The 12,724-nt window shown below is 37.5% G+C and overlaps 1 protein-coding gene across 7 annotated transcripts in view; it reads right to left on the reverse strand.

Annotated features, from left to right (window-relative positions):
• agbl5 (AGBL carboxypeptidase 5) overlaps positions 1 to 12,724 on the reverse strand; it is a 107,832-nt gene that overhangs the window by 20,194 nt on the left and 74,914 nt on the right. For 6 of the 7 annotated variants that reach the window (XR_007247529.2, XM_048530618.2, XM_048530616.2 and 3 more), the window contains one exon: positions 966 to 1,072. The exons of the other annotated variant lie outside the window; for it this stretch is intronic. Coding sequence is in view for 5 of the 6 variants with exons in the window: in XM_048530618.2 (XP_048386575.1) it covers positions 966 to 1,072 (107 nt within the window). In the remaining variant the exon portion in view is untranslated. The remainder of the gene's footprint in view (positions 1 to 965; positions 1,073 to 12,724) is intronic. 7 annotated transcript variants of the gene reach the window in all.

The raw sequence follows: 12,724 nt of genomic DNA on the forward strand, positions 1-12,724 counted from the left end.
TTGTGGCCAGTGTTTATACGGGTTTCCAATGTAGCATATCACTCTCACCCTCTGTTATACACTGAGTCAAGGAATGCTGAAGTGGTAGGTGCATGACTTTGTTTCATCAGATGGAAAGCTGGTGGCCTTTCATGCCAGCTTCCATGCCATCCACCATGTCAGTGCCCTTGTTAGTTCTGTAGCCAGCTGTTCAGCTGTGTCCTGACCCACACTAATATGCAATCTGTAGCGTGCTCTTGGTATCGTTCAACACTCCCATTTGGTAACTCCAATGGGAGTTCAACAGTCTGCTACATCTCAAGTTTTAGCAACTGAGGATACATTTTGTAGAAGAACTAGTCTCTTTAAATGAGCCTAAGCAATAGGCACTAATGGATTGCCCAAAGACTATTCTTAATAATTCCACCAAAATTGAATTTCTAGGTCATCATCTTATTTATATTGAAACTGGCAAAGAGATAAGAACAATTTAAAAGTAGCAACAACAACAAAAGATTCAGAGTGAAAAGTAAGTTGTGGGCTGCAGGACTGGAATACTGAAAAATGGCAAGATGAATATAGAGAAAAGTCTTGGTGGTGGGGAGAAAGAATAGCAATATTAAAAGGAATATCAAGATTTTTAAGATATGTCTTTTAACAGTGTTTACTTTTATTCTTAAGCGAGGTTACGAAAGGAACTACAAAGCAGTAAGTAATACAGAAATATCAAATATTTAACAAATACTTTACATCAGTTTTCTTTATAAATAATGATTTACTATGACATTAACATTAAGTTCTCAAGGATAAATGGATTAGTCAGCAAAAGCATTATTTATACTCTGAATCTAATTACATTCCACTACAATGATTTTCTGTCAGAAAGGGTTTTGAACAAAACTCCCACTTTTAGATTCTATTTTCAAACATTTCGGAGTCTTTTTCTCCTCATTTCTCAATGAGTTAAAAAAACAGTTGCTGTTTACCTGCAAATGAATTTTCCTTCCAGCATCTGAGTTATTTTCTGGTGGCTGAGCATGTTCTAATATTTCATGAGAAATGCCATTTTTAATACCAGACAGACCTTTGAACCCTAAAATGTGAATAATTGTAAACATAAGCATCAAACAGAATGCAGACTTTAATATCTTCAGCAGTTTCTTCGCTCTATGCATTTAGATTATCCTTTAGACTCGAGAAATGGCCAGAGCTCTTAATTCTTGGGTTTGACAAATTCTGAAAATGAATGCATTTCAGAAACTGTCAGCATTTTCAACCAAAAAGGTTAACCTGCTAATGGCCACACTGAAGATTATGTTAATTATTTGTCCAAAAATTTACAATTCCTTTCAGCAAGTATGTTACTTTCAAACTGGACAATTAATCTTCCTGTTTGAACTTAATGGTGAATGTCCAAGCAGAAAACAAAATCAGTAGCTACTTCCAGCATACAAATAGTTCCCTTAACAATTAGCTGTGAGCAGCATATGAAGAAGTGCAGTTGCCAGACCACCATGGAAGTATCAGGGAAACAACAGAAACAAATGCATAAACAAATAATGAACACACGGTGCTTACAGGCATTGTAAAACGCAATGAAAGCTAGTAATGCTTCAAAAAAGTTTCAAGTTAACGCTACAGTTTTGATGTGAGGGTTCTTGTGGTGCAATGATAGTGTCCCGACCTCTGGACCAGTAAGTCCAGGTTCCAGTTCTACCTACTCCAAAGGCGTGTCATAACATCTTTGAACAGGTCAATTAGAAAGCATCTATACAGTATTGCTGTGACACAGCCCAAAAAACGTAGTCTTTCACAATTGGTTTGATATTCTATTCAATTCAAAGCGACCAAGCATAGTCTAATAGATAGAGATCATGGAAATATTAGAAAAATTGTACATATAAATTTGATTCACAGAAAAAAAACACGTTAGGAAAAGACGTTAAACCTTTCCTAATTAACTGCCACCCTTTTGATACTAAATATAAACTGAAAAGTTAGGGCATCGGTCTGTATAAAGAAGACAAAGGCATGGAAATAATCCAGTTAAAGAATTAGGATTATTTTATCTTTGCTGAATAAGTTGCTTTTCTTCATTCATCCTCCTCAGTTTATCTTACAAGAGAAAATTATTCTTTTTCGGTGGATACGAAATATCCTGGTAAACTGCCTCCATACATTAATAGCTTCATCCAAAGGGCAATAGGAAGCAAACATCACGAAATCCCTGCACATGGCTACCTTACCTTTCAAAGGGATGAAACGGAATGGGGATTTTTCACTAATCATTCTTCACTTTCATGGGACTACGTAGGATTGCATATCCAGAAACTCTTACAAATTATTCCTACATTTAAAATTAGTGCACGAGCTGATCCACAATACAACATTCCACACCAAGTCATGAAATGTAGAAAAGCATACAGAGTATTGATACTTCAACTGCAATAAGGCCAGGAAAAGACATCATTTTGGGTTCAACTTAGTGACATACATGTAGGATAAATTTAAAAAGTAAACTGCAAATCACACGTCTCCAGCTCAGTCTAAAACTACCAAAAGTAGAGATGATTGTTTTTGAAGAAACACCCAAAAAAGTGGCCAATACCGCAAAGAAGGTTGTTTATTCATCTGTATTCTGCATTTATAGGACCATAGCACAGTCATTACCAAAAATGTAGTTGTTGATTATTTGCACCAGAAATATGAATTCTGAATTAAAAATCAATGAACTAAATGCAATAGATTGTCAACAGATAAATTGGAAAAAAAAAGATTGTTTAAAGCAGCATGTAAGACTAGGAAAAATCAGTAAGAGATTTGCTAAACTGTATGTAGGACAACTTCCTCATATGTTCATGTTCATGGGTAGAGATATTGCTAAATGTAGTTATGCATTACTAGATTAGGGAGACGAACTAGGGAGCTGGTTAGCTCTGTTGGTTAACTAGTTATCATACACTTCATGTTAGCATCATCAACAAAAGTTCATTACCCATTTGGTTGAGAGGGACTTTGACAGTTGCTCCTTTACCCCGCTGTGAAGCATAGAAGGCATTGGAAAACCACGACTACAAAGAAAATGCTCAGGATAGAGCATTAGCTGACACAGAGCCAAGAACCCGCCTCTAGGTACAGCATATGTGAAGGAAGCAATGAAGATGAACCAAATCTCAAGACTATTAGTAAGATGAGAGTTAAGATTCAAACAGAAAGGGAAAAGTTCACACAACAACAAGAGCTCCAAAGTGAATCAGGGCAGATATTAGAAAAAAGAATAGTGAGCTGGCTAAGACAAACTGAAAGAGAAATCAATGAGATACTTTCTAAAAGGTAAATTCAAAGTTTCAAAATAAACCTGCACCAGTGAAAAAAAGCAACTTTTAGTTTCAGAGCTTTTCATGGCCACTAGATACCACAAAAGTACTTTACATCCAATGAAGTATTTTGAAATCTAGTCATTGTTGTGGATGCAGGAAAGATGACCCACAAAAAGCAATTTGATGATGACAAGATAATCTATTTTTGTGGAAAATGAGACCATTCAAAATTCAAGGGAAAGTAAAGAGACTCAAAACAAATTAAGATTGAAAAGGGACAGTGCAGGCTTAATTAAAGAAAGGGGTTACAATTTCTCTCAAGATTTTCTTCTAGAAAATCTTCTGTTTGCAGTGCGCATCATTGATTTGGATTGGTGGCCAAAGAGGCATGTTAAAACTATACCAAGAGCAAAGAGGCTAGAACTAGAAGACACAGTTTTAAAATTCATGGTCTCTTAATTAAAATGGAAATAAGAAGAATGCTTTTACTATCACAGGTTCATAAGTCTGTGGAATTCTCTAAGAGCAGTGGATGATGGCTTACTGAATATCTTTAAGGACAAGACAGTGAGATAGATTCTTGACTATCAAGGGAGACAAATGGAGCAATGATGCACCTGTACAGAACCTTGTTAAGATTCCACATTATAGGATAAATGTTGAGGCAACAGAGATCTGTCAGCACAGATCTGCTGGGATATTTCTGGAAACAAGGAAATGAAAAGTTGAAAATGACAATTACTAGGACTGTACTCAAATGGAAAGGTGATTCGATAACGGTGGTAACATTAGAGAAGCAATGGGACAAAGTAGCAGAAACAGAGTGTTAGTAGTGATTGAGAGACTGAGAATTAAATGCAATTTTATTTCAAACAGACAAAATTTCATACAATGGACTGAGAGGTTATTGACTCGTGTTTGTGATTAAAACAGAAACCATGTTAGCATTTACAAACATGTTAAACAGGTGGTTGAGGGAAAGAAGGAATTAAGAAAATTACTAACAGACCAATTTATGGCATAAAGTAAGATGGAAGATAGAGACAAAAGGGTTTGTTGTGCACAATCTATTTCCGTGTTATAAATTTCATGTGAGGATTTCAATTTGAGAAGGTGATGGTGTAGTGGTAAAGTTGTTGGGCTAGCACTTCAGAACCTGAGGCTAATGTTCTAGAGGCATAGGTCCAAATTCCACCTTGGTATATGGTGAAATTGAATTCAATTTTTAAAAATCTGGAACTTAAAAAGCTAGCTTAATGTCAACCATGTAACCATTCGTTGAAAAAGAAAAGCTGCTTTGTTATTGAAATCTGAGATAATGGGAACTGCAGATGCTGGAGAATCTGAGGTGACAAAGTGTGGAGCTGGATGAACACAGCAGGCCAAGCAGCATCTCAGGAGCACAAAAAACAGCTGCTTGGCCTGCTGTGTTCATCCAGCTCCACACTTTGTTATCTCGTTATTGGAATCTGTCAGTCTTACTAAGTTAGGCCTATATCAGACTCCAGACTTCCCCGAATGGTTCATTTTTAAATTCCCTCTAGACATTTAGGGAAGGGCAATGAATGCTGCCATGCAAGATGACAATGAATCTCCTTCCTCCCAATTGCTTAACTATCAATGAGCGACGAGGATGCATAGAAAAGATGAGAGGAGAAGGTGGTGGTTAGGGTCGAGCATTCATGATTAGAACTGAACTAATGTCCTGATAAGTGGATGCAGACCAAGTATGGCGACCTTTCATCCCCTGCATCTTCATTTTAGCCTCTGAAGACAAAGGGCTAAACTCAATACTGCTCCCCTTCTCTGCTCTCCTCAAGCCCCGGAATTTAAAATATAGAGGGTGGAAGCTCCTTAATGAAAACACTCCTGTGGAGTCAGGAACATTTCTAACTTCCACCTCTTATCCTTCACAGAACTCTGTCCCTCTGGCAGAAAATTCATTACAGAACAATGTGAGGGTTTTACATCAAGCTAAAACTCATAGGAAATATTTGATCTGCCTAAAACGGTAATCTGGTCCTTAGGGAATGCCAAACAAACTCTAACGGAGCCAAATTAGTTCACAACATAAAATGCAGATTAAGTAAAGCAAGATAAATTAAGAAAATAAGAAATAAATGAAGTAGACCATTCAGCCCCTCGAACTGGGCCTACCATACATGGCTGATCTGCCTCAGGCCTTAACTCCCCTTTCAAGCCAGCTTATCGTAGCCTGATATTTCAAAAATCTACCTACCCCTTCTTCAAATACTTCTAACGATCTAGCCTCCACAACTGTCTGGGGTAGAGATTTCCAGATATTCACTGTGCGAAGAAATTCCTTCTCATCTCAGTTTTAACTGACCCCACTTACTCTATAACTGTGTACACTAGTTCAAGGCTCTCCATGAGTGGAAATATGTTCTTAACATCAACTCTGTCATAACCCCTCAGAATCAGCTATGTTTCAATAAGATCATCCCCTATTATTTTAAACTCTAATGAATAAAGGACTAACCTGTTTAGCCGTTCCTGATCATTTAATCATTTCAGCCCAGGAATCACTCTAGTGAATCTCTAGTGCCAGTTTATCCTTTTTTAAAAGGAGAAGCAAATTTGCACACAGTGCTTTGTCAAAAAGGCTAAATAAAGGCATAAATTCAACTTGCATTCTTAATTACGAGCTGCACATACATGTGTTTTTCATGCACAACATCCTGCTGTACTCCACTTTTTTTCAGTCTATCTCCATTTAAAAACGATGACCTTGTTAAACTCTATCTGCTAAGCTTAGTGTGTGAGCAAAAACTTATCTACATTTCCTTGTAGACTCCTTATACCTTCATCACAACATGGTCTCTCATCGATTGTTTTATCATCAACAAATTTGTATACATTACGCACTGCCACCTTCGGCTAGTCATGAATACCAATAATAGGTATTTTGGACCAAGGACTGATCCTTGTGGCACTCCACTAGTTACATCTTTCCAACCTGAAAAAGACTGAGTAATCCTGACTGTGAATTCTGTGCTAATCAAAGCACAATCCACATTAGTCCATTACACCCAATGCCATGAACTCCAATCTTGTGCAGTAGGCTTCTGTGACACTTTATTGAATGCCTTCTGGAAATCCAATGCACAATATCTATCTGCTCCCCCTTATCAGCCCGTTTGATATACCTTAAATAACTCTAGAAAATTTGTCAAACTTAATTTTCTTTCCATGAAATCATGTTGACTCAGTTTGATTAATATTTTCTAAATGTCCTTCTATTTACCAAATAATGGATCCAGCATTTTCTCCAATGGCAAAGACTAGGCTAACTTTCTTAAAGCTCCCTGCTTTCTGTCTCTCTCCCTTCTCGAACAGTGGCATCACCCGAGTGGTTTTCCAATTTGCTGAAAACTTCTAGAATCTAGTGAGTTCTGGAATATTTTAGAATATTGCCTCCACTAACTCTGTAGCCACCTCCTTTAATAACATTAGATTCAGGTCATCAGGTTCTGGCAGCTTGTCTGCCTTTTGCTCTATTACTGTGTGAAATATTTTGTCCCTTAAAAGTGATTGAAACTGTTAAAAGATAGCTATGAAATAAAAGCTTCAGAAGTTATTGATCTCCCCTCTAAAAAAAATCAATTTAGTAATGTAGACTTCACACCATGTGGTTCCTTCATGTGACTATAAGTCACACCACTTCCTTTTCTTCTCCTCTGACCCACAATTCCCAGCCTGAACAACTACTCTGTTTATTATTCTTCTGCAGTTATCCGAGTCTTGGATTCTCCTTGAATAATCACACAGTTATCCCTTATGTGGCAATCTCAAAAGACGCCACTGAAGCTGCATCATGCTCCTTTTGAGCCACAACTGCCTCATTGCTCTTCACAGTCAGTGCTGCTATGGAGGGCTGAATTCAGTCGTCTTCTTTCCATCCTCACCTTTGCATGCTAAATAACCTGTCTGCCTAAAATGTTCATTCACTCGCAAAAAATGTCCTTGTTCCTATGACCGTATCTGAATGACTGGGCTAACCTCTCAGGTTTATTCAAACTTAGCTCATGGTTATGGTGCCTTACCAGTTATTAAAGTTTCATTGCTTGTGCCATCAATTACTCGGGTGGCAAAATGTCCCATGTGATTATATCATCCTTTGGCTTTTCCTATCAGAATATCTCGCCTTGTTAAAAGTTTTCTCATCTGTCCTTTAAAATCCTATTTGCATATTGCATCTGCAAGACTTGTTTCAACTCCTTTTGTATTATACACTCTCCAGCTACATAAACTCTTCTCATGGGCTTCTCTCCTCTTGCCTTAAACATTGACGAGTCAACTTCTTTACAGGCCAAGATAGCTGCAGAACCCGGTTCCATTCCAACCCTGCTTCCTCTATGCCACTCCTCAGAAAGAAATCGCTCACCCCAATCATTTACAATTGCACTGTTAAACTGTCACAATACTTCCATGAATTCTCTTTCCCTCAATTACTCCCTCACCGCCACCTTTAATACCATCAGCTCCAGAAAAATTCCTTGGTCACGGCCATCTGATCATCCCCCTTACATGTCTCCAATCTTCACTTTTACAAATATAAGGGTCATCGACTTATGTATATCAGTCTTGCCAATAATATAAACATAGGATATCGGACTGGGAGTAGGCCATTCAGCCCTTCAAGCGTGCTCATCACCCAATCTTGCAGGGATTATATCAAGTACTGCTGAGATTCATATTCCTCTGTAAAAACTGTCTAAGCCCTTAAAATCATCACAAAAAGCAAAACAAAGTTCAATATCACCAACTTAATCCCCTTTTCAATAGAAGTACCCACAACACCAGTGCAGGGAGTTCATAAATCCTTGTCACTAAGATTAAGACATGCTGTTGAGCAGTCCTTAAGAAAGGAATTTAACAACTAGGAGAAGGTGTTTGCCCCTCTAGCCTGCTCCGTTATTTAATATGGCTGATCCCACCTCACTTTCAACTCCACTTTCCTGCCTGCTCTCCATTATCCGCCAATCCATTACTAATTTAAAAATCACTTTATCTCTTCTTTATATTAAACTCAATGTTCCAGTGTCCTCAACACTCTGGGTTAGTGAATTCTATAAATTCACAACTTTGAGAGAAACAATTCCTCATTTGTTTTAAATTTGCCCCTTATGTTAAAACTGCAACCTCTCATTCTAGATTTCCCCACAGGAAACATCCTCTGTCTAGTTTGTTGATTACCTTTAGCATCTTATACACCTGAGTTAGGTCTCCTTACATTCTCAAAACTCCCAGGAATGTGGACCTAAACTGTGCAATCTATCTTCACAGGTCCCCTCTCATTTCTGATCTAGTGAACTTCCTCTGAACTGCCTCCAATACAACTACTTAACTCCTTGACTAAGGGAACCAAAATCCCCTGCTCACTCTCAAACTTGCACCATACATCTTCCCTGTCCTGTCTCTAAACCCATATCTCTGTGTCAACTATATGTGTTCTCTCTTTTGCCAGACACACCTGAGTGTTTTGACCCTTTTTCTTCAGCCCTTATTGGATCCTCATGTTATTGTAAACGGCTTGCCTTCCTGAGAAACTATCTTTTTTATATATAAAAAAAAAGACCCTCAGCACATCCATGTGAACTGCACCTCATCTTGAATCTCATACCTTCTATGAAGATCGTGTAGCCTCCCAAATTGTTGCGAATCATACTTTCCTTGTGGTTTCTGACAACTGAGCACTGAAACAGCTATAACTAAAATCGCAACTGCCATACATAGTCTCAGTAAACCCTTCCTGTGATTTAAATCATTTTCTGTAACTAGTTCTGTACTAGTGTTGTAGGGAGTACTCAAACTGTGGCTGTACCAATGGTTAGATTCATTAGCAATTCCATTCTTTGGTATTCAATGCTGTTAGATATAAAATCCAAAATAATAATTGCCCTTTCAATGTTTTTTCTGAATGAAATCTTAATCGAAAAGAACAAGTCTTGAATTTTTGCCCTTTAGGAAGAAATAAAGTTTCACTAAAATTAAAATAATCTTAAAACTAATTAAACGAAATTAGGATAACTGGATTTTTTTGGATGAGAACATATCAGAATATAGAAATGAACAATTGCAACAGGAATTTCCTGTTTTTGAAATATATGCTCAATCAATCTCAAATTTCTTTTCTTCCTGTTTTGAAGGAACCATCATTTTCAGATTATACATCTAACAGAAAAATAAAAGAATAAAAGACGTACCCATGGGCTTAGTTAAAAACAATCCAGAAAGGCACTAACAGCAAGTTTTTTTTAAAATACAAAGTATTAATAGAGAAAAGACATATCCGTATACTCACAAAATGCAGAAGCAAACCATGTAATCCTGTCTCCTCTGTCAATTGTAGAGAATCCAAATAATATTTATTTAATTTCTTCACTGACATTAAAGCTGGTGCAAATAAAAAATTCATATCTGCAAGTCAAATCAAAGGATTGCTGCAGGACAATATGGACTCATTGGTGAGTTTGCTTCCAGCATAATTAATTAGTTTCTTGGATGGTCATAGGTAGCATTTAAGTTGCTTAATTTGATCACACTTAGAAAGGCTTGACCTGAAATCTAGTTCATAAAAGTAAAGATATTTCCAGGAAAAAATATGGCTGTGACTTTATGCGGGATGAGTTTTCCTAACTGAAAAGGCAAACAAGCGCATGGTTTGAAAAATAACGTCACAGTGCCATTCAAGTATTTGGTTAATGGTGAGAAAGTAACAGATCTGTTCAGCTCTTAATAGTATACAAAAAAGTAATGATTATTGTATTTTATAAATGAAGATAGCCTACTGAAAAGGATGATGACAACTGTCTAGTCAAACTAAATAAACAAATAATCCTTTTGTGCCTAAAATGTATTGCATGCTACAATGCAAGGATAGGAAAAGGCCAGTTGTCACAAGTACAGTATGTAAGCTATTCACAACAATTATGCATTATAATATAGACTAAGGAACTATCAAGCCAAGCTGTAAACGCATCTTAAATATTCTGGGTTTCCGAAACCATTATTAATACAGGCATTTATCATGTTTGGAGAAGGTTTTTACTGGCATTCATTTCTAATTTACCTTTCACAGACTTAACCAGCCTGTTTACATTTATTATCCTGCGTTTACTTATTTACATGTATGTTCTTTGTTATGCCATGCAATGATTTTATGATAGTTAAAATATGGCAATCAATTCTGGCCGTTACACAAGGATCACGAAATAGTGACAAGAATAATTCCAAGTTTGAGGGAGAGAGCTGTGAGGAAAGCTCTAGCTTGTATTTTTGAATCCCACTTGTGGTTAGAACATGGGACAAGAGAAAATGGGCTTGAGAAGAATGGTGTTCAATTAACTTCTATAAATTCTATAAACTACTTGTTAAATTGCCTGCTCTGTCAGAAAACAAAATTTAAGAACGTAATTAGGAAAATACAAATACCAAGTCAATTATACCAGTGTCAATACAGTATGGAGCTGGAGGAACGGACGAACACAGCAGGTCAGGTGACAGAGGAACAGCAAAGTCAAAGTTTTGGGTTAGGACCCTTATTCATGACCAGGTAGGGGAAGGGGAGCTCAGAAATAAATGGCGGGGGGGTGCGTGTTGAGCAAAGGCAGGTGGGGTGGTGGTAGGGAGACTCAGGTACCCCCTCCCCAACCCTGATGAAAGCTCCTGACCTGAAATGTCGACTTTCCTGTTCTTCTGATGCTGACTGACCTGCTGTGTTCCTCAACCTCCACACTGTATTGACTCTGACTTCCAACATCTGCAGTCTTTGCTATCTCTCAATCATAGCAGTTACATTTTCCATCTGTCACCACACCTGCTTAACTAATCAGCATACAAGTGTATTTTTCACGTTCTGGAATGTGCTTTTTGTCTGAAAATTAAACTTTTTCAACCTCAAATGTAATTTTGATAGTCTCTACATCCAATCCAGTAGCATTGTCATCTCCAGCTCTGTATGCATCAGAAACAACCAACTATTTCTACCCAAACCCTCTTGTCAATGGTTTGTCAACATGTCCAGTGTCGGTGTGCACTGCTTTCTCAAAGCCAATCAGTAAGCTTTCTTCATTTGTTACCCAACTGTATAATTCAATTATAAATAAAATAGCTTTTGATCAATAATTTGTAATGCCCTGATGATTGTTCTCTCCATTTCATCATCACAGTGTACAGGAAACTAAGTTTCCAGTTCTGACAATTCCAAGGAAGATCAAGGTTAAAACCCCTCCTTCCTTAATTGTAGAAAGAAAAAAAGTGACATAGAATCAAGGTCTTACTAATGAAATATTTTGACACAAACCCAAGGTAGTGATGAAAAGCTGCTTAAAGTGACTAACTCTCATAATTCCTTCCAAAATTCCCACAAAACTGTTGGATTCCAAAATTCACTGCACTTCTGATTTCTTGCATAAGAGCAAGAATTCAATACCATTCAGTTTTGAATTTAATGTCTACCTAATCTTTAGGTTCCGAATTCAGGCCTAAGCTACATAGTGGTGGAATGTCTTGTTTTCCACATCTGTGTCATTCAGGAGGGGAATAAGTGCACCAACATAATTACTAATGGGAGAAGGAAATTGAACTTGATGCATGAAAACTGAGAGTATATCAATACAATTTATTCACCTATCACACAAAATATTCTCTCTCCCTGCCCTAGACTAGCATCCTGTTAAAATGACACAACTGTCTAGTTTTGACTAATACAAGCACCTATATTTGGAGCATAATGTCTTTAACTGGGCCCTTAATTGATTCACACGGCCACAGATTTCTGCTCTTGATCATAGGCCATAATGGTACGAAGATAGCAGATCCCCTGCCTGATGGGCCTTTCCCTGCCTTACCAGTCTCCCCACCTCCCCAGTTAATTACCAAACTCCTGCGAAGTGGCAGCTCAATATTTCAAATCTGGGACCTTACATCAAAACAGGGAAAGTTAGAAATGCGATAGGCTTGATGGAAATGAAAAGGGCAAGGGTGAAGAAAGAGTAAAATGGGAAGCCTATGGAAAATTGATGGAAGGAAGAGATTAAGTGACAGAATGGTTCATGCTGCTAAATCAAAGCGAGAATGGGACAGATTAAAACAAATTATTCTTCTAGAGGAGCAGTGAATGGCTGAGAAATGAACAGCCGCCATCTGAAAACCAGAATTAAAAAGTAATGAGTTGAAGTTACCAAAATTCAATGGACATTCTGTACAGGTTGAGTAGCTTTACAATGGGCTCTTTTAAGCCAGTGTTGAGGATAGTCTTCTCATATGCTCCAACAGGTCTTTGAGGAGAGTCTTTCTATCTTTGGACCTTACTGATGTTGGAGTATAAATCTCTTTGGCTGTCTTGGAAAAGGGCACATGTATAATGAGTGCAGGCAAGGAGTTGAATTTTCTAAACCCTC

The sequence above is a fragment of the Stegostoma tigrinum genome, chromosome 4 (assembly GCF_030684315.1).
Source record: "Stegostoma tigrinum isolate sSteTig4 chromosome 4, sSteTig4.hap1, whole genome shotgun sequence".
NCBI lineage: Eukaryota > Metazoa > Chordata > Chondrichthyes > Orectolobiformes > Stegostomatidae > Stegostoma > Stegostoma tigrinum.